Source organism: Pezoporus wallicus, unplaced genomic scaffold (genome assembly GCF_028554395.1).
Source record: "Pezoporus wallicus isolate ANWC-B61680 ecotype Strahan unplaced genomic scaffold, APGP_CSIRO_Pwel_v1 contig_8188, whole genome shotgun sequence".
Classification (NCBI taxonomy): domain Eukaryota; kingdom Metazoa; phylum Chordata; class Aves; order Psittaciformes; family Psittacidae; genus Pezoporus; species Pezoporus wallicus.
Window position 1 is genome coordinate 2,394,768 of NW_026640104.1, and position 23,127 is coordinate 2,417,894.

The window sequence follows — 23,127 nt, forward strand, 5'->3', positions numbered from 1 at the left end:
TTCACTGTATCACAAAGCAAATACAAACACACACACACACACGTCACATGCCCTAACATATTGTGTACAACCTAATAAGAAAAATTATCATTCTGCATAAGAAGACAATGCTCCTCATCTCACAAACACTTCTGCAAAGTTGGTTTCTCCTTAGATCATGAAAAGTTAATACTCTGTTTATATAAAAAGGCAAGATCAGTGTGCAATACCAACCAGCCCTCTTTGGAGACATTGACACGAATGAAAATAAGAAAACCAGTCTGATTAGTATAAAACAGTGTTAATTTAAGTTAGATGTTGATGCAAATTTCAGACACCAGGAATAAGTGCAATGAGCTAATTTAAAGGGGATAAAAGAAATTAGAGGAAAACACATTAAGCAATATATGATTTGTCACCTTATTGTTTGTTTCTATTTCCTGATCTTCTGATAGCACCAGATATTTGGTTTAAAGCCAGGGAGGCAATTTAAACACCAATAAAAATCCTGGGTTTGCAAATCTGTACCTTTCTGAACAGACTCTGAAGGGAGCTGAGATTCAGAGTGCATCTTACTTGTGTTTTCAGTTCCTTTAAAGGAATAACTGGAATTCATATGTATTGTACTTTTGCTCTACTTACATGGCTTTATTTCAAATTCTTATCTACAAGGAATCTTTAATAATGCATATGCAGTCTCCAGATTATATTAATGGTACCTAGAGAGTCTCAGTCATGAATAAACATTAGTTTATGTAGAATTAAATCAATTTAATTTCCTTTTTATACCTGTTGTAACTATTTACACTTCTTCATAACACAGATACACTGGTTGTGTAGACCTGCCAATCAAAGGTGTCTGACTGATTTTGTTTGCAACACGGCTACAAACCATTCAGAGACTGTACTGTAAGATCCGTCATATGATTCAAGCTAGCGAGGTGGTACAGGGCAAGCACGTTGTCTTTCTCTGCTCATCAAATTGAATTCCCTATTCCCACTCTCAGAATGAGATTTCTGAATACCAGTTACACACGGGATCCATCAACTTGAAGTCAGCACTACAAGTCAGTCCACGCAGTGTACTGGGGTTTCTCTCTGCAGATAACACTGCCTATTTTGGTTGCTGGATAAGGACTGTTCAAAAGTTCACAGAGTTGGCAGTCAGAAGGGATGAGCTGATCTTTTTGTTGACCTCCTATATATCACACTGCTGAGTACGATCTAGCACCAGAATGGGAGCTTGGATAAAGTGCGCAATTTCCAGAGAAATAATTTGAAGACAGAGGAGGAAAATTAGCTCATATGTGCCAACACCTGGTGAAGTTCTTACTGACAAAACCACGATTGAACTGTAAACTGCCATGATCAAGGGCCATTTTCATCTGAGAAGCTGATTCAGTAAAACACAATAGAAAGAAATATAAAAACTGCTATGTAGGCAAAACATCACTAAGGCTGTCCAACAGCCTTCCTACAAGAATTGCTGCTTCCACTTCACAGCAATCAAGTACATGCAGAATTGATTCAAACATTCCACTGCAAGCACCTAGGGAGGTAGAAGCGAAAGGAAGTATCAGAGTATGTTTAGTTACTGCTACAGCAATGACATGAGCAAAATACATCATAAAAACTCCTGAAAACCTGGCATGCTTTCTGGCCAAGGAGTACATGTACTAAGCTTTCATCCTGTAATTGCATCAAAAGATGCAGAACCTCACCATCATGGAAAACGTTGAAGGAGATAATGATACTCTCTAAAGACAATGGGTCTAAGCCTTGCAGATCTGACATATGAGCAACCAGTAGAGGGTAAAACAATGGAACCACCAAAAAAAACCCCAATTGAATAGAACTAACTGGGTGACAGCTGTAGACTTTTGTGTGAAGACAAGTGTTCTGACCTTTACATCTTAGTGGTTTAGGAATTACCAGCTTAAGAGAGCACATTTCAACTTGGTTTGGGTAGGCGGGATATCTGGAATTGCTGTTGGAAGGCACATTTTAAAACTGTACCATAGTGATACTTGGAGAATGTCACGGAAGTTTCCTCTTGGGCATTATGATTATTGGAATGAATAAAACTACATTAGACTGACTCTTTCAGGTTGTTTTGATCGCCTTCTTTAAACAAAACCTAAAAGTTCATAGAAGAAATAAGGAGAATGATAGCATCTGGAGACATTGCAGACCCCATCTTGACATCTGATTCTCTCCAGACAGGGGATTTAGGTGAGTTTAAAAACCCATCTGTACGGCCCGAACCAATTACCAAGTTGAAATGCATAAACTGAGAAACTGTCAACAAGGATCTGATCTCAAGAACCCCAAATAAATTATTCATTAAAAATGTAATTGCTTTTGTGGGTGTTTTCTGGAAATTAAACTACCCCGTGAGGATCTTTAGCTTCTCAAGTTCTAATGGATGCTTTGCTAAGCACACAATACACATCTTCTTTACAGTAAGCAGTTTTTGAGCTGAAGAAAAAATCCTCAACTTAAGTGGCAACAAATTATGAAACTGAAAAACAACCATTCAAACAACCTGTGTAACAATCAGAGAAAATGATCCATCTCTTTGTCTGTAATACTTTATACTTGCAGTGATTACTGTATATTTTCCAAATGCAAACACACGCTATTCATCACTGGAATTGCACAGCAGCCTACTGCAATTTTAGCTAGGGCTGCTGGTGAATGTTTTCATTTTCACACTGTTCAAAGACTAAAATATTTATCTTTCCTGAAGGAAATTTTAACACATAAATTTTAATGATGAAATTCAATTCAAAGAGCATTTTATAGAAGTACAATTCCCAGAGAACCTTTTGAGCATATTATCCCAGGCAAAATATTTTGGTGTTTTTTTTTCAAGTGGGACAGTCAATCACCTTCCCTTTGAGCTTAGCTTTATTAATTTCTTTTTAAAAAAGAAGGACTTCAGCAGAACCAGCATGAAAACCACATCACAAAATACAAACGTATACAGGGACCCAGGAAACAAGAAGGAGGTATCGGAGACAGAGACACATGAGAATAAAACATAAACCTATGTTATCTGAAAAGCAAGTAACTAGAGTGTTAGTCATTAGGTTGTTTGTGTAGGACTGGCAGAGTGAGTTCTTGTGAATTTTTTGTGTGTTTCTGACATTTTATTTTCAATACACCTTTGAAGATACCTTCTTACACCTGAAATATCTAACGAAGTCTCAGGGTGCATCTCTTTGTTACCAAAAAATGAGAGCTAAGTTCTGATTTGTTCAGTTAATGGTGGCATTTACAAAGAGTCCTATAAGTGAACCTGTTCCATAGCCTGCTTTGCCATTTCTTTCGACAGAAACCTTGAAAATATCCTCTTTCTCTGAGGACACAGTAAAGACAAGCTTAAAAGGGCTCAGATTCTGGAATTACTTTGAAGAGAAGGGGCAGCACTCATGCCCTGATCAAAGCAGCCTTAGCATTAGGATAAACTACAAGAGACTGTCTTGTAAACTCACCTTAATAATACAACTGCAGCAGACTAGAGAGGCACCTTTTTCTACACGTTACGTTTTTTACTCTTCACTCACTGCCAAGATTCTCAATTACACTTGGTGAAATTAGGTCCACCTAATGAACTTGTATCAGATTTAAACCTAGGACGGAACGACATCAGGATGCAACTGGTCCTTGAACACCCCATCATGGTGCTGCACTAGTGCTGTCCCTGGCTAATACATTCTTCTCCTGACAGGCATCAGGAATACCAAGCATTGAGTGAATTGTTTGGTCTTTTTGTTAAACCACATCACTTCATGAAACAAAGTCCTAATGCTACAAATCCCAACAAACAAAAGTTTTATGTAAATAAGAGTTTGCAGGGAGGGAAAGGGCAAGCAAACTGAAGCTTTCTTCAACCACACTTCAAGTAGCAAAGTGAACCAGGACACCAGCAGGAGAGTGACTGCACAGCTACATTATACCAGCACTGAGTTCAGTTCTGGGATCCAAACTTGTAAGTAACTTTCTAAAGTTTCTCTTTCCTTAGAGAAACTTTTAAATAACTCTTAAGAGAATCAGGGACTGGAAAGCGGGTACCTTCACTTCCCGTTCATCCTAGATCCTCTGAGGATAGCAAAAATAAAGCTGTTGTCCATGGTGGAGCACACAGTGGAACTGTGATTTATTTAGTCATGCAGAGAAAAGGCAAAAATACATTGTGATTACTACCAATAAAAAAGTTAGTATGTTAAAGGCTACAGTGTGAAAGACAATGCAAAGAACATGTTTGCTAGGTCGCATAAATATCAGTGAGGAGCAACTGGTTTACACTGACATGATAACACATTAAAAACCCACAATTTTTTCTAAATTCAGGAAAAAATAGAAAGTCTTCTGGCAATATGCTTGAGGCATACATAATCTAAACCTCAAACATACTAGCAAGAGTTGATTTATTATTAGAGCTGGAAAACAACTTTAAAGAGTACATCTCACAAACCCCTCATAAATTCAAATGGCCTTAGCTATTAAATACTGAGAGGCAAATATGTCAGGGAAGAGGTAAAAGCATTAAACACAGCCATTTCTGAGTGTACTTACAGTTGAATTAAGAAGCCAATAAACCCCACAGGAGATTTTACTTTTTTTTCTTGCATATCTAAGAAATCAATTCCTTATTTCCCTTATTTTTTCTTTAAGAGGATGAAATATTTCAGAGAGACACTGCCATACAGCTGTTAATTACGAGATTTATCTTGAAAATAGGAAATAGCAGCAATTACTGCCAAAAACCTGTGGCTGGTAGCTCATCTGTTGCTTAAAATGTTCGCTTTCAACTGAAGGAAATATGATTATCCTCCATGAAATTGCTAGCTGAAGATAATTAACAGTTCAAATTTAGATACCCAACTATAATTACATGTGCTGCAGTAATATTTTATATAAATTATCACAAGGTAGCAAACAATTCTATGGAAATTCAATAATGTCCTCACTTTGACACACATAAATCATTTTAATTTTTCAAATGAATTAATGGCTTTTAAAATGTAAAAATCTTTTCATTTTTACAACTGACTGATTTCAATTATATAGTGAAAAAAAGGAGGAGGAGCTAGCTGTCCTTTCACTCAAAAGACAATATTTTCCAGTCTCCTGTCTTCTTTTTAGTGACACAGCAAGACATACCACAGACACATTCATCTAATTAGCACTTCATCAAGCAAATCAAGTGCAAACATGAACTGGAAGCAGCTTTGATATCACCACAGAAGGCAACTTCTCAGGGGTAATACAAAGGTAATCCACTGTAGAGTGACAAATAACAGTGGAACAGTTAATGGTGGAGATAAAGAGAAGATAAAATATTAGCCAATCAGCTAGACAATATCAAAAGGTGCTATTTCTTTTAATAACTGCTGTAGTAGTTCAGAACTGTTCTGATAGTCCTTACCTGTCCAAGACGACAACTCGCATCAAGGAAACTCCTCATCTGAGCATCAGAGACTATAACTGTTCTACAGAAGTTAGAAACCCAAGGAATCACTCTCTCTCCAAAACCAAGGAGCAGACTGGACCGACAGCAAAGTCACTTTGGAATAATCTTGAGAATGATTTCTGCTCAAATCAGTGGTTTAGCTAGGAGAAATGGGACACATCCAAGCAAATGCAGACCCTGGAATGTGACTCAGCTATCAAGACTATAGTTGCTAGTGATAAATAGGCGTTTCCAAGGTAAGCAATATAACCAGAATCAAGGCCAAACCATAGGCACATCCAAATTATACTGCTGCTCCTCATATTTAACTCCTACCCATTACCTACCCTACTGCAAGAGGTGTTTTCTGGAAACAGTGATACTCTCTTTTTCATTCTGACTCAGGCCACCTTGACATACAAAACAATACCAGAAAGTGATAGATACACTATTCTATTGCTTGATAGCATAAATATCTTTTAACCCTTGCCTTTAGACTTTTGTTATTTACAGCAACTAGCAATTCCATTTTTCTAGACAGGATCTTCCTGCATTCATTCACACAAAGTCACTGATTTCAAGCATGTAATGAAGGAAGAAAGCCAGAGCAGGGAAGACAGAGACCAGACCAGAATAGAATATTTGCAGTTGGAAGGGACCAATAATTATTACCTAGTCCGACTGCCTGACCATTTCAGGGCTGACCAAAAGTTAAGGGCATTGTCCAAATGCCTCTTAAATATTGACAGGGATGGGGCAGCGACCACCCCTCTCGGAAGCCTGCTCTGGAATTCAATCACCTCTCAGTAAAGAAATGCTTCCTCACATCCAATCTAAACCTTCCCCAGTGCAACTCTGAACCATTTGCATACATCCTATAACTGGATGAGATGAGCAAAGAAGACAGGCTAATAAACTGAAGAATAAAATGGCTAATCATGATAAAGAATTCCTTGAATCACTGACCACTCCTCACCAGTTCAAAACATATTCAGTCCCAAGTGTCTGTCTAAATGGTTTAGTGTGAGGTGTTCCTGCCCATGGCAGGGGGGTTGGAACTTGATGATCTTAAGGTCCTTTCCAACCCTAACTATTCTATGATTCTATATCGAAAACATCTGGCCAACCATTCTGATTTCTGTTTTCTCATTAATTTGCTCAGTAAAATCATCCAAAGATGTTTTTCTTCTCTCCCTTCTCCCCTGTAAATGAAAAATACATACACACACATACACACATTTTTAAAGACCTCTGCTATCACCCACTGAGCCCAACGCACACTGCCTTCCAACAATTGGAAACTTCTAGCATAAACATTTGCCATGAGTTTCTGGGGTTTTAAACAGGATGGAGGAACCCCAGACAGAGAGACTTCCAAAACCACTGCCTTAGTTTAGACCGAAAGAAGCTAAAACTAAAAGCCTCAAGAGAAAACCCCCATGGAGACCAGCTGATTGCAACAAAGCAGTATTAAAAATGTTTTGCATTAACATTTATTGTGCAGGTTTCCTTAGATAAATACTGGCTTCAGTATTTGCACAGTCCTCTGAGGAGGAAATAAATTACCTACTTGCTTCTCTGTAATAGCGGATGGTTTCTATGTAGAACTGACAGTAACAGCAAAATCTAAATGAGGCTTTCTGTAGATGTTCTGTACTTTTCTCTTTCTGATATAAATAATATGCTTGATTTTCTGCATTTATCTCAAAGCTCTTATCTCAAGAGACTTTTAATATCCCCTTGTTTATAAGAGACCTAAATCAGTGTTTATGTCTTTAGGATTTCTGCAATTTGATAAATCAGTCAGCTGCCCTTAAAGGAAGGTGTCTAGCATTTTAACTCTACAATCCCATTTGAAGCATTTTATTGATTCATTTCTCTTTTGCTTACAGCAGAACTGTAGTTGATACTCTTTATTGAAATAATTCTGATTGAGTCAGGATTATTTGCATTACAAGAACATGTCCTTATGTGAGTCAGCTCTATCACTCTTGCTGCTCAAAAGGGGTTTGCATCAACCAGCAGCATTTGGAGACTGATCACAACTAGCTTTTGTAGAATGGAAAATGCAACCCCCCAACTCATGAAAGTGACCACTCTGTAGGCAGATTTAAAGTCCCCATGGAAACAGAATGGTTGGGTTTACTTCCAAGTAGCTCTAGTCTAGGCAGAACACTCTCATACGCATTCTGGTTTATTCTTATCATGGGCTTGAAGACCACACCGTGATGTGAAAATACAGTGCTATAAGAAGGGACTGTCATAACACTGTCTTCAACAGCGTATGATTGATCAGAATGAAAATGCTGCCACAGAAAGTCTTAGAGATGTAGAAAATTACCCTACCAAGATGAAGAGCAAGGACAGCTTCTAGCAGTCATTCCTGATCAAACCTGATCAAAATGTTTCACAGCTGGTGGGACTGAGGGCAAATTCACACACAAATATCAGCTTCTACTTCTCAAAACAGGAATTCTGACAAGACTAATGATTCTCCATTTTCCTCTTTGCAGAGGAGGAGGAAGGGACACCCTTCACGAGGCCAGGCTTTGACCTGAAATTAAAGTTAGAAGAAAGAAAAGGTACATGTTTATGCTTGTATACAATGAACAGGTAACCAACACACTGTTTTGTTTGGGCTATTTACTTGCTTCTCATATGCAGGGCAGTAGCCAAGCTTCTCTTACCTTCAAAGTGCTGCCTAAAACAGCCCACTGTTAAGCTTACCTACCTTGAAGAAAACTCCACAATGAAGGACATATTACAAAGAAAGAGCTAATATGCATCTCATTTAGACACAACTCTATATTTGGGTTGTTTTTGCAGAGAAATGCTATACAAAACCATATTGAATGGATTTTGGAGTGTGATGTCAGTGCTATTTCATGGAATCTCAATGTTTGCAAGTTCTGTAATGAGACTTCTTCCTTAAAGATGCTCAGAAATTGATGCACTAGCCTCCTCTGTCTGAGTTGAGTTGACAGCCATCCACTTTCAAATTAGTCTTGAGTTTTCTGACCCTTTTCACTCCAGAGAAGAGCTGTCACTGCAGTTCATAGACGTAAATTGATCTTTAGATCTTTGGTGTAACTCAAAGCCTTTTTAATTGAAAAGGTCAGTCAGAACAATAGTCTTAGTTCTACACAGAGCTAAAGCCAACAACATCACAACGAAGCCTTTTGCAGGCTGTGAAATCAAGCATATACCTTAAACTTAGCTTAAAAATTTGTCTTCAAAAGTTAAAGTTAAGCAAGAGAAAAGAGAGAAATAGACTGAGAAGTAACTAAGCTTCTTTCCTACACAAAAAAAAGCAAGCTGAACAGCTATAATAAACAAGAAACAGCAATAGATGCTGGAAAAACTGGTTTATTGAAGCTTAAGCTTAGAGATTTATGTAGACTTCCAGCTAACTTTTCAACTTCAGCTCTCTTGAGAGTCATTCATTTTATTCCTCTTTAATGACACAGGATTCAAGACGGTTCCATCCTTTTGCTTACTCTCTTCTGAAGTCTCACTCTACTTTTGAGTTCCCTGCATGATCCGGTCGCCAGATTAGGAAAAGCAAAACCAAATAAAAAGGTTCCCCCTCCTCTCTCTTTGGCATCCTGTTTGAATCACAAATGACAGTGGACTGCAAGTCAGCAAATCACAGCCCTGAGATCAAGAAAGCAACAGGCTCATTTGGTACAATTTCTGATCCTTCATGCAGTCCTTGGAATTGCTCAATAGCATGTTACCATGGAGAATCACAGTACTTCCAGCTTTTCTTCAAGAAGGTCTGTTGAATTTTCCTCGATAGCAGAGAGATGTAACTCCTCACGCTTCAGTTCTTTAGTCATTTTAATGAAAAAAGCTAGGTGCTTGTAAGCAAAGAGCTCTTACATGGCTTAGAAGCAAGCCTACTGCCTTCAGGGAAACTGATGGAAAGATAAGGACCTTTCCTTTCACCTGAAGATTTGATATATTTTCAGACAGAGAAGTAGTAAGCATTGACAAAGATGAATAGCTACATCTTTTCATAAAGAAAAGAGACAGATAAATAACCACCTTGTTTATCCCAATAATATGCATTATAGCTGCTTGATAAACTGGCACCTGAGCCAGTTTATACTCAAACTCTTGATAGCTTGTGAAAATTAACTATTGATTCTTCCTGGAAAAAGGGTGGAGCACAGACCTTCAGCATTCACCTTCTCTATTCTGCACAAGAGAACCATCTCCCATGTACTGCCTCCAAAGCTGGATATGCTGCCATTCCTGGACAAGACGGGATGCTCTGTAAGGGATGAGGTTGGTGACGTACATGATCATTTCCCTTATTGCCACCTGCCTTCAATAACAACCATCAAATGCAAATACCAACAGTAGCATTAGCTTTCCAGTAGAGACTCTTTCCATCTGTGAGGGCCTTACTAAAAAGCACTCCTAAGAAGTTAAAGCAGAAACTCCGCTTCCAGGAAATACCTCAGTGCTGGAGGGAAAGGGATGCATATTCTGAATATCTGTAGGATATGCAAAGGAAGAAATGCTGATGTGGTGAAAAAAAAGGAGTCAGCTGGGATTCCTCTCTCCTTATTCGATAGGGCTGGGGGACCTCTGCAGAAGAATTTTTCCTATATATTTTTAAGCTTGTTACAACAGACTGAGCAATTACTGCTTTAATTCATAATGGAATCTGGCTACTTAAAGAAGGAAACTGCTATTCAGGACTGGTCTGAAGATGTAATCTCGTTTATTACACCAGCAGTAACCAATTACTTTGTATTGCTGTTTGTACTTCCTTTCTTAGAGACTGTTCTGTCTCCCAACAAATGACCTCATATCCCATACTCTTATAATGAGCATAACCTAATTTTAAGATAACCAGATCCTACAGTGTGTAACATGCTCCACTGACAATGTTTTCTTAATGCAATATGTAAGGGCATAGTAGGTATTAAGATCCTAATTCCTTGACTATTGCTCTCATTAACCCTGCTTGTTGAAAACTTCTTAGCTGTAGTAATGATGACTACTAAGAGATTGGAATTCTCCAGGCAGTTCAGTTCTGCCATTGACTTTGATCAGAGCAAGATTATGCCCTTTAATAAGTTTATACCTGTGAGGGCTCATCCTAAATAATGAAACTGTGAAAAATCAGTTCTTCATGGTACAAGTGGTTACAACCCTGCAAAGCTGGTCACTGGAAACAAGTTACATTAGCAGTGACACATTACTACCTAGGTTTTATTTGTGTAAAAAGTGCAATTTGTTAAAAATAAACAGTGAAAGGAACTGAAAAACATGAATTCCTTGTAAAATTGGGGTCAACCAATACATAAAATTTAAGTGTTTATGTGCTATTGACCATCTTGTCTACTAAGACTGTGATGTAAGTATAAACTATAGCTTGAAAGGCAGAGAAAAATCATTTCCTTCTCCATTTTTAAAAGGCCATATCAAAACACATCAAGACACTGTCATTCATCAAGGAGGTAATTTAGAAATATACGACATAATAGTCACTGTTATTGTCCCCACAAATACTCCGATTACATGCTTAATGTCAGATTTCTGATTAAATTCTCGTATCTCTTCAGCTGTATTAAAAAGTAACCACTATAACTCTCTTTAAATAATATAATGCAAAGAAGAAAAAACCCCAACACCCTAAAAACCACAAACACAAGAAATAAGAGCTCTTGTACAGCACTATGTTAACATTCACTCTGGAAGCTGAAAACAAACTGAGATGTTATTGGGAAACGGTTTCTTCAAATCTTGATTTTTTCCTTGCTAAAAGGAGCCTCAGGAATCAATACAGAATTCCGTTAAAAAATAAAACTAAAACCAGTGGCACAGTTTAACCAAAAGTCAACTTTCCAAGCTAAATTATTACATTGCGGCTACAAAAATGAAATCACAGGAGTATTTTATTTATTTTGCTGCTAGCGCACGACTTTTATACAGATTTCTTTTTAATGATTTTATTCCCATGAATCTATCCCATCCAACATCGGATTTTAAGTTTAATTATCTCTGCAGCCACCGAGTTATTCCGTTGACTCATTTTTATCACGTTTGGTTTTCAGTCAGTTGATGTCAAATCCACTAGTGTCAATTAGGACCTTCCTCTCTGGGATCAATAGCCAATATCAATCTCCTGAAGCTCAACACGGGGAACTACGAAGTCCTGTATCAAGGAAAGAAAAGCCAGGCTCCTCTCTGCAGGAGCTAGTAAAAGGAGAAGAGACAATGGGCACAAATTGAAGGACAGGAAATTGCATTTAAACACAACAACATTTTCACTGTGAGAGTGGTCAAACACTGGAACAGGTTCCCCTATGAGAAAGATCGTGAAATGCCCATCTTCAATTACATGCAAATTTCAGCCGGACACCATCCTGAAGTACCTACTCTCACTGACCCTTCTTTGGCCATGGGTTGGGACTTAAGGATTTCCAGAGGTACCTACAAACTAACAAGTCTGGGGATGAAGCTATAAGCTGCTACAAAGCCAACTAGTATGTGATTATTCATTTATTCACAGCAAACATCAATTTCAAGATGCATATGTGGATATTCATGAGAACCATGGCCTCAATCTGCCAATACTAAGCAGCACAGGCTCCAAGGAGGTTAAATTAAACTTTTACCAAGCCATTCTTTATTCCTTCAGCACAAAGGTATCAGACCCAGTTTCATACAACCTCCTCAGATCTATGCCAGCAATCCCTTAGCTGAGAAACATAGCTTAAATAGTTCTGACCAATTCAAAACCAACACATTTTCAAATAGTCACTAAATAAAGCTAAGGCTAAAATTCTGGCAACTGCAATCTGCTTGCAAATGTTGTGAGTAGAATAAGAGCTTTAGGGGACTTATATCATGGTTAATCACTTCCTCTAAGAAAGCACATACAGTCAAGAATTTGGCATTTCATTCACACAGGATTTTTGCTGTTTCTAAATAAAATGTGTTATGTTACTATTATTTCTCCATCGTTGCTTGTACAAGCACTTCCACGTCAGTATATCAGATATCTGACTGTCTAGGAATTTTACTTCCCCTAAACAACCCGTTTTACTGAATACTATTTGAAGCAAGTCTGTATGCTGAGTTGCTGCTGTTATCTGAGAAAGTTTCAGGAGAGAGTCCATTCAGAAATCATTTATATAACAAGCAGATCAGAACACAATGCTATGGGGTTTGCTGCTTCTGCAAGCTGTATTTACATCAGAATGGTCTATTGCTTGTTGAGCTCAGACACGAAACAGGTCTATGGACACAGCCTTTCTCTGCACATGATATGGCTTTGGACTCTCTGCCATCACACTTCACAACATTCATAACCAGACACAAAAACCCAAGACCATTCTGTGGCTGCAGCAATGTTTCTCACTGGCAGCTCAGTGATGTCTAGTTCCTTTCCTTTGTTTATCCACTTACTACCCAGTAAGTAACATTTGAACATAAGCAAACATCTAAGGTCAGATCTAATGAGGAAGTTGACGCAGTTTTGGCAGTGGATCAAGACTCATTCATTAAACTGTATTAACCTAAACACAGAATCCTTTTGCAGCGCTTTTTAGCTTGCTAGTGGTGGCCTATCCTCATTCATACAGATGTATTCTTGTCAAAGACTCAGTTAAAATGCCATGGACCAGGTGTTTCTCCCTCTGATTTAGCCAAATCTGTACCCAAAACTTGATTCCACCAACTTGGAAAGATGATCTGGATTTGTATTTTAAGTCAAAATCTTCAGGCACAATTAGAACAAGACTTGGATTTCTATGAATTTTTGCTTCTAAAACATGCTTTCTTTGATAGCTGTTTATCCTGTCTTGGTTAGCATCCCTCAGTTTCTAACTCTTCATTCCCTATGCTAACTTCCTACATCACTCACACAAAGTACATTCAACTCCTCCACTTGCAAAAATCTATGTGCAGTCTTGGTAAATGGTGTCTTAAATCAATAGCCAGTCAGCATACAAATTGTCTAACACCATACATTAAGTAGATAGGTGTTCATTCTTGGTCCTATTAAGATACTAAGGCCAGCCTTTTAAAGATTTCAGACCTAAAGAACAGAAATCTGCTTCCATTCGTTTGTTCCTTTTCCAAAATTGCTTGATTTTAAATGCACCCTGAAATTAATTTCCTTGGTTTGCATTTTAGAGTGCCTTAAGGGATTTTAAGAAGCCTGGAGCATATATCATGATAGTATCTATTTTAAAGGGCATCTATTATGATAGCGATACTATCTGACAAGAAATCTGCATCTAAACTTACCCTTAACACAGGCAACTTACAGCATGTACAATTATATCACACAGATGAACACTGTATCACTTGTCAAGGATTATATAAACAGGCTTTAAAACAGAATATCAGTGATACTCTGACAAGCTACTAAAACAGCATCTCATCCTTGTATAAGCTGGTAGTCAGCTCTTTTTGCATCAGTCCCCACAAACAGCATAAGAACCAAGAGAGACATAAAGTCTCATCTCATTCCAGCACATGTATCCCTCCCTCCTCCTCTCCATTGTATCTAGTTCTACCATATAATTCTGTCAGACATGATCAGACGTTTTCCAATGGTTTTGATACCTGGAGAGTTCCACAGTGCAGTAGCCCAAAGAATTAGCTCCTGAACTCCTTATTAGCATACTTGGTGAGAAAAACAAGCAAATGTGCTACCAATGATATACATAAGCACAGAAAATGGTGTTAGCATGACAGCAAAAACATAAATTGTGCAGCAAATTACTGGAACACATAATAAACTGCAACATTGAACTGTAGCTTAATAAAGGAGAATCAAATGACACAAGGAATTCAGGGAAACTTGAAATGAGGCACCAAGCTCAGAAAAGAAATGTCCAACTAGGTGGCTCAAGATTAGGTCGGAGAAAGGTATTTATTCTAGACTGAACTCACAAACCATGTAGTAACCAGCCTAATTTTGAGCTGTAGAAAAATCCTACTATGCAAGATGCTGAAAATTTTGAAAATTTTTCAGGAATAAAAAAATTTTCAGGAATCATCTGTACACAGCAATAAACTGATATATTGTAATGATACAAGAAAGCTTTTCCATCTTCAGTGCATGTGAATGTATGTGTATACCTGAAAGGCAAAAGCCTGCTTCCAGACTGAATTCTGTAAGATTGCAGCATCCATGGCTTCCAGGTCAAACCTTCCCAAACCAGACGGAGGATAGAATATACTCTCAAACTCCAATGTTCTTTGCATATTAAGGGTTTAACTGAGCCCTACTGCTCAGAACAGGGTAAAAAAACCAAAAACAACCCATAATTTTTTAAAACATTCCCCTGTGCTTAAGGAAAGAATTGAATTTTGACTGGCATGCAACTGAAATCTGGACTTGTCATTATCTCTTAAAGCTATAATGTATGACAGATTTAGGGAGAACACCTACATCTGATACCGCCTCTGTGTGCACCTCTCCCAGAGCTCTCTAGTGGACCCTTCACCCTTTGCGACGATTGTAAGCTGCCACTCATTAACCCTAGGTCCTTTATGGAAATATGAGCTCTCATATAGAAAACATGCTCAGGATTTCTGTCAGCTCCATTAGACATCCTTGATACATAGTTTTCTAGTCACAAATAGAATCAGTCTGCCCAGTGCATGAAAAAAAACCCTGATGGTTTGTAGGCTGAGCATGCTCCCTGAAGAAATTTCAGTACATTATCTAAACAAAGATATTTACCTGATTATAGCAATGGCAATTTAAGACTAATTCAGGGACTAGAAAACCCATTAGTATAATGTATGCCTGCAAATTCAGTGGTCTTTTCAGCTACCAGCTATGCGTGTGGCTTATGCAATTAACTGGTTTGTGTTCATTCACCATTTTATTTCCTCTTATCAATGGGTTTTCATGTGTTGCATTCAGTTAAATACTCTTTATTCGTACTTTGCATTTTTCAGCAGCTGGTATGCTGGGTAATCATAACACTTCTTAATTCCAGACAATAAAAGCTTTATGTTGCTTTCTGCATAATTTGTTCTGCTTGTTTCCTTATATACACTAACTCATCCTTGTTTGTATGTCCATCCATTTGGTTGCTTATGGCATTTTTTAACCTGTTGCTTGCTGCTGCTGCTGTTTGAATCTTTCTGCAAAGAGAGAAGAATGGTGAAGGGTCTTGTATCAGTCCATCAGCAGTTGCATTATGTACTTTCCAGCGTGGCAAGGAGTGATCTGAAGAAACAGCACATTGTGCTGCACATCAGGAGGCTGAAGGAGGGAGACTATGACAAGAAAACCCCTCCAAGCCAAACAGCAAAGGACAGTTGCCAGCATCCTCCACCAAACATAAGACAAAGTTTCTTCAGAAGCTCACTACAGAGAAGGCTGAATGCCTCCAATTCCTTACTACAGTGTAATTGGCTTTGGATGTTCAGAAATTTCCACTATGGTCAGAACTATGTTTGAGAGAGACTTGCTTCTTATTTGGATAACAAGCTTGCAAAGTGCAGCTAAAACAAACCCTGAGGAGTATAGGGTCTTGCTCCACATATCTTGAGAGGTAGGATGCTGTGAGGTATGTCCAAGGCAGGCTGCCTCAAGGTTCTCTACAGAAGACACACAGGAAGGACACAAGCAGGCGGAAGAAACGCTGCATTTATGATCTTCATAAACATAATTCTTTCCATCAGGTATGGACATACAGAAGCTGCAGGGTATCTCCACAGGTAGTAACTTTAAATATCGTAAAATTGTCAATGGATCATAAAACCATGGAAATACTAAAAAAAGACAGACCTACATTTTGGAAGTGGTGTACTTAGAATAGCTACATGGAAGCCTGACACTCAGAAACACCTTTGAGCTACTGGACCCGGGCACGAGCCTTGGCTCCCTACCGCCAGTTGCTGGTTCTCTCAAACAAGATATACTGGCAGTTCAACTGGAAAAGAAGCAAAAAAGTGCCCCAAACAATCCAGAAGGTTCAAGGACTTCTTTGACCCATTAAAACACGCCCTGTGTGAGTTTCAATGGAGTCATTGAACTTTGGGGCTGTGCTTGTGTAGGTTCTGAATTCAAGTCGCTGTTGCAAGAAGTTACCAAGAGGAGACTCCCAACTTCAACAGTCTTTCAGAGAAAAAAGGACAGCAAAAGACAGAGCTAGGAGGCAGCAGCCTTGAATGAGGTATGCCAGCTCAAGGTACATTTTCAGTAGCCACTGCAGGTAGATTCCTGCTCCTTGTTCAGAGAAGGTAATAGCAACACAACTGGTTGTGGGTCAGCAGCCTGTTCTCATTAGGTACAAAATGCCTCATTTGTTTCAGGAAACCATAGTTTGCATTTATCTGCAAGTCACTCTTTGACTTTACAAAACAGTTTGTGCTCCATACGTTTCTCTTGTCTGTATTACATATACTCCTTGGCACAGGGAGATGAAAGACATGGCAATTTAAGCCAAGAAAATCATGTGTGCTTTAATAAGGAGAACACACTTTCCTTCAGGGCACAAGCTGACTCTCAAAGTGGAAGACAGGTAGTTCACAACATTTTTATTGAGTACTCAAGGTCAGGTCAGGCCATCTGGGCTGTCAGTACTGTCACTCTTGTTATACATCCCCACACTACTTTCTTACAGCACAACATTCACAGCACCGCAGATTTTTGTATTAAAGGCTTCATTTTTCACAGATGAGGTTTTAGATCCTGGTATAACAAAGCCTTTGATTGACAGCCTGTCCAAGGAATGCTCTAAGAAAAACTCTTCTGAAGATGAAAATGGCTCTTGACTGAAGCTGCTAACCTCTCTTTATGAGCTGCCTGGCAGCTTCTATGTGTGATTTATTTTCTTCATGTGTTCAAGTGAAGTAGAAAATGCCAAACTCTAGTGGGCTACTTGTACCTATCATTCCAAAGACAGGTACTGTAGTTTATGGCAACTTCCATCCTCCACATCGATGCTTCTGCAGGCCATGAAAATAGACAAAAAGCCCACAAGAAAACACAAACAGTAACAAAAAAACACCTTTTTTGGTGCTGCCTCATGAATTCCAAGCCAAACAGATAAAGGATGACAGAAAACTTAGAACGGAACTCCTTCATTTTACTTAGTAGCAATCTTTTTGCTGCAGGAAGGGAGAAAGGAGCCAAGAGAAAAACTTTGGACTGAGTTTATGGGAAGAAAGCTTGCAGTTACCTACATGTTAAGAGGGCAGGAAGAAGAGGTTTTTGAAGGTAAGAGGATGATTTTCCACAGGGAGTGGGAGGTAGAGGAGGTAAAGTTCATACCTTACACAAACCAAAACACTGAAAATGGAGAATTACAGTAAAATTTCCAAATGTGAACTATTAGGCTCTCAACATCCTCATTGCTTTACAGGTCCAGGAAGGTAGTATTGTGTTTCCCATCTTATGTTTTGCTTTTCATTCTTCAGTTTAAGGGGGGATGAAGTAACAGCAAGAAACTAAATTTATTATCACTATTATAAACTGTTCTTGGTAAAATAATACTGTCGATCCTGGTTATCTAAATTATTTTGCTACACACCAGGAGCACAGGTTATCATTTTAAGATTATCAAATTTAAATGGTTTCTTTCTCCATTCTGAGACTAAGATACATGTGGATTTTAAGGCTTCAAAACACACAGTCTTGTCAGAGACTTAGACATTATAAGATTTGGCTTCAAACAGCTGACTACTTCAAGCAGCTGCAGAATTGCCTCACTTCAGCATACACTTACCAACAGATAAAAATCACTGCATACATAATATCTTTTCATTCTTATCACATTGTAATAAAAGGCTTTGTAGCAGGAAATATAGTCAGCTCAGCCACATGCTAATGTAATACTAGTCAGTGATGGAGAAAGCTGTTCTCATATAATTTTGATCAAAATACACTGGGCCATCGTTCTACTCCAATTCAATTTTGTGGAAGCTGCAGTAACATAACTCCGAGTTTATAAACCCAAAACCAGTTCAAAGCAAAACCCCAGTATACAATCTGTGGCTGCCCAACTGGCACAGGGACAAAGCACTTCACTGTGTTACAAGCAGTCTTGGTAAGAAAACTAGTATGTGTGCCAGGGATAAGCAGACCATGCTACAACTACTGCTTTTCTAGTCTGTGCAAAAGCACATTGGGTATGTTCTGCACCTCACACTTTGCAGCCTCCAAGTAAACTGCTGCAGTTTAGGAACCTGATGAACTATAGCACTTGCTGAGTAGTACATCAGTGTAGACATGCACTTATTTTAAACCTTTGTTGTTACTACACTGATGATAGAATACTGAGCCAACAGGATTATAATTGAGACAACCAGATCTGAAGAGACTATAATTAGCAATAAATACCATTTGTTCTAAACAGCATATGATATATTCTGCTATTGCCTCTTTAATGAAATTGAAGCTTATAAACAAAATCTGAAACTGCTAAGTTGATTTATTGTTTAGGATTATAAAGCTTATTGTTTAGGATTATAAAGTTTATAACACACGCACAAACATCTACTGCTGACTTACCTGTTTCTGGGACTCAAACAAGAAAAAGGGTGAAAGATCAGCTAACAATTTCATTCATCTCATTACACAACTGTGCAATTAGGCAATTTGAAGCTCTTTAAACAAAGATCAGAACAACAAGTTCCATAGATATTACTTACTGGTACTTAATTGGTATTTCGTAGAAACAGAACAGCCAAGCAACAAAAATATTGGCCAAAAAAAATCCAAAAAGCTGATAGTAATCAAGTTATTGTACAGATGAAAACAAGTCTTATTAGACACTTGACATAAAACACTCTAGAAGTCAGCTCCTCAAGGCAAAGAAAGGAACCTTTGTAAATGTCTGAGTTAACACAACTAATTACATCAGATCTATGAGTTTTCATAACACCACCTAAGTATCTGTCAGAATACAGCATAAACTAGGAGTATCTGCTCAAACCATCAGACCTAGACTGAGGACCACTTCGGAGTCAGACACAGTGTAAAGTCACTGTGCTGTCCTGAGAGCAGACACTCCAAACCTGGAGCACTGTGTGCAGTTGTGGTGTCCTGCCCATGGCAGGGCAGTTGGAACTAGAGGATCTTAAGGTCCTTTCCGAACCAAACCATTCTATGATTCAAATTAACCTCTCTTTCCTGCCTATCTGCTCCTCTAAATAAAATACTATTTATAGATCTATTCCCCCACTACACACTACCTCTGCGCTCTCAGGCTGAAAAAAAAGTCAGGACATTCCACCTATTCTCCTCTGTTTGCTTGCACTGAGCTAGCATTTACCCCTGCCTGTGCCCAGGCAGGGCAGTCCATTGGCAGTAGACATCTGAGCATGGAAGTATAAAAACCCCTCAGAATCAAGGCCCACACAGAGAAGGATCCCTTCTTTAGCCACAGCCAGCAGTGGATACTGTCAGAAGAATAAGAAAACAGGGAATGAAAAAGCCACCCTTCTACTGGCAGATTACCATAGCTTGTAGTGCTATAGAGACTTCTTGAACCTCACTTTGTATCCAGGTCATTAGGATGGACAGCATCAAAATGATCCAAAATGATCTCTGTGCATTCCATTTTACCCTTTCCACCTTCAAGCATAAAACTTCCTATGAAGAACCCTTAATGATAAAAGCAGTTGAACTGTCTTTGTCACTGGAACTTTGGTTTAATAGATGTAGTACTTGAAAAATATCAACTAGCTCTTGTTAGAACTATGCCGGTCAGACATGCCTTGTCACGTTTCATACTTCAATGGAATACAACAAAATAAGTAAGTACTATAAAGACAAAGGTTGCATACAGAGGTCTGCATCAGGGAACAGATACCCCCTCAGAAACACACACGCGTTCTTAACCTTGAATAGTGCTTCACTCTACTGATGGTCCTGTTATGGCTCTCAGTGATGTCATGTGGTTCTCAAGATAAGAACAGGCTCACGACTTTATTTCTGGCAGTGGTGACCTAAGACAGAAGTCCAAGCCCCTCCAACAAAAATCAGCAAAAAACAATAGGACGCCTTTCCGGAACAACCTTATAGACATTTGGTCCAAAGAGCACGGCATTGAGTGGGTATATCACATCCCCTACCATGCACCAGCCTCTGGGAAAATCGAACGGTACAATGGGCTGTTAAAAACTGCACTGAGAGCAATGGGTGGTGGGACTTTCAAACATTGGGATACACACTTACCAAAGGCCACCTTGTTGGTCAACACCAGAGGATCTGCCAACAGGGCTGGCCCAGCCCAGTCAGAACTTTCACATATTGTAGAGGGGGACAGAGTTCCTGTGGTGCACATAAAGAATTTGCTGGGGAAGACAGTCTGGGTTATTCCTGCTTCAGATAAAGGCAGACCCACTCGTGGGATTGCTTTTGCTCAGGGACCTGGATATACTTGGTGGGTAATGTGGGAAGATGGGGAAGTCCGATGTATCCCTCAAGGAGATTTGATTTTAGGGGAAAGCAGCCAGTGAACTCAACTGTATGCTATTGCCTGCTATGTAATACTTTTATAACCCATCAACTAGATGTCTCCAGGTCACCAGCGACTAGCCCTGACTTCCCTCAAACCATCATCCCAACAGAGAATGAGCTTTAGTGCAGAACTTGTATGGTTCTATCAAAGGAATGACCAGCATCAGCAGGCAACAGTCCAATACTGCACACAGCCTTTCTTGCCCTGAAAGGTTGTTACAAGGGATGGAACCTGACATCATGGACCAAATGGACTCGGCAGCATTATAGGGATTGGTCCATGCACTAAGAAATGATCTCTTTCTCTTGGTCTGTGTGTGTATGTGGATGTATATATATGTGAGAGCAATGGTATATTGATAATGTGGGATCTGAGCATGACGTGAATGGTATGGAATAAGGGGTGGATATTGTCCTGGGTTCAGCAGTAGCAGTCAATTTTTCTCCTTCTTAGTATCTGGTGCAGCGCTGTGTTTTTGACTTTCAGCCTGGGAACAGTGCTGATGGCACCGATGTTTTGAGTTGTTGCTAAGTGATGTTTGCCCTGACCAAGGATTTTGTGAGGCTTATGCTCTGCTGGGGAGGAGGGGAAGCCAGGGGGAAGCAGAGATAGGACACCTGACCCAGGCTGACCAAAGAGGTATTCCATACCACAGCACGTCATGCCCGGGGTGGGGGGTAACTGCGAGCTACCCAGAAGGACACAGGGTCTTCTGGGTTGGGCTCGTTTCAGTGGGTGGTATCGTATTCTCTTCCCTTGTTATTTTCTCTTATCATTACTATTATTGGTGGAAGCAGCAGTGGTTTATGTTATACCTTAGTTACTGGCCTGTTCTTATCTCAACCCGTGGGAGTTACATTCTTTCGATTCTCCTCTCCATCCCTCTGGGAGCAGGGAGGGGAGAAAGAAAGAGGGAGGAAATGGGGGGAGAGAGTGAACGAGCTGTCTGGCTGGGTTTAAACCACGACAACGATCTAACAAAAAAAGAGCAGTTCCGAAACACAGATAGGACAGCTTCTTACAAAAGAGGCACTGCATTTAAATGAACTTACAGGAAGAGTGGATACTTGGAAAGCTTTTTCTGCCTTCAGACACCAGATCTGGATCACCTGTGCAGTGCATTTCAGAGTTCATTACTCCATCTGGAAAGCAGCGGTAAAAGAAATCGGGACGCGGTCTACAAAAAACACCATGGATATTAAGAATATAAAAGCCGTAGTAGCAAATAAACCTCAAAGTAGTTATTACATTTAGTGCTTATTACATACAGAGTTCATTCCCTCCATTAACACAGCAACATCTTTTAGACTGGAAAAGACCTTTAAGATGACAGAGTCCAACAGTATACCTAACACTGGCAAGTCCAGCCTAGGCCATGTCCCTCAATTCAAAGTCACTTTCTTTGCACGCAGGCTATCTCAGGGAAGCTACCAGTGAAGCGTACAAGGGGGAGTTGTCTCGGAAAATCATACTGTCATACTGATCCTGAGCTAATAAACCATGTAGAGAAGCAAGACCAGAGACACGCTGACAGAGCAACTAGTTGGCTTGAAGTACAGGCAAAATGAGCTCATGTCTGCCTGAAGAAGAGAGTGCAGACGTTCTTAATTGTGTTTCAAAAGCACTCTTAAAGTGCCAAGTACCATTATTGTCAGGGCGTTTGTAGCAGAGAGGGTTCATCAGAAACCAAGCAAAACTACTGCTTCCTCAATGCAAAAAAGGTGAACAAAAATTGCAGCATTGGTCCCTATTAAATAGCGTACTAAAGCCAATACACATTTTTCAGATGAAATTATTTAAAATTCTGATGAAGAGACAAATAGTACCTAAAAAAAAAAGTTAATTTCCAGAGGGTATTTTTACTAATTTTTCTTTTTTGAGCCCTCCATTCAAATTTATGCTTTCCTAAAAAAAGTCCTACCTAGAGTCCACTTCCTGCTTAGCTCCAAGTTTTGATCTGCCATGGATCTTGATGTTACCTGGAAATACTACATGCAGTAATATGCTTCACATGAAATGCATGCACTGGGTTATACGGAGACTCAATTGATTCCTCTTTAATCAGACTAGTGGCACTGGCATCTGAACTCCCATATGCTGTGTTGCCAATTTAATGAACCAATTCTGCCTCACACCTTTCCTTTCAAACTCCTCATTTGTCTGGATATGCCAGCTGGTCAAACAAATAACAAAGCACAAGGGCATAGACTCCTACCACAGCTGGATGTCACA

At 39.2% G+C, this 23,127-nt stretch overlaps 1 protein-coding gene across 3 annotated transcripts in view; it reads right to left on the bottom strand.

Moving 5' to 3' along the window:
- Positions 1–23,127, bottom strand: part of PLPP4 (phospholipid phosphatase 4) — a 61,227-nt gene that overhangs the window by 9,363 nt on the left and 28,737 nt on the right. For all 3 annotated transcript variants that reach the window (XR_008973198.1, XM_057417338.1, XM_057417339.1), the window contains exon 5: positions 21,948–22,072. Coding sequence is in view for 2 of the 3 variants with exons in the window: in XM_057417338.1 (XP_057273321.1) it covers positions 21,948–22,072 (125 nt within the window). In the remaining variant the exon portion in view is untranslated. The remainder of the gene's footprint in view (positions 1–21,947; positions 22,073–23,127) is intronic.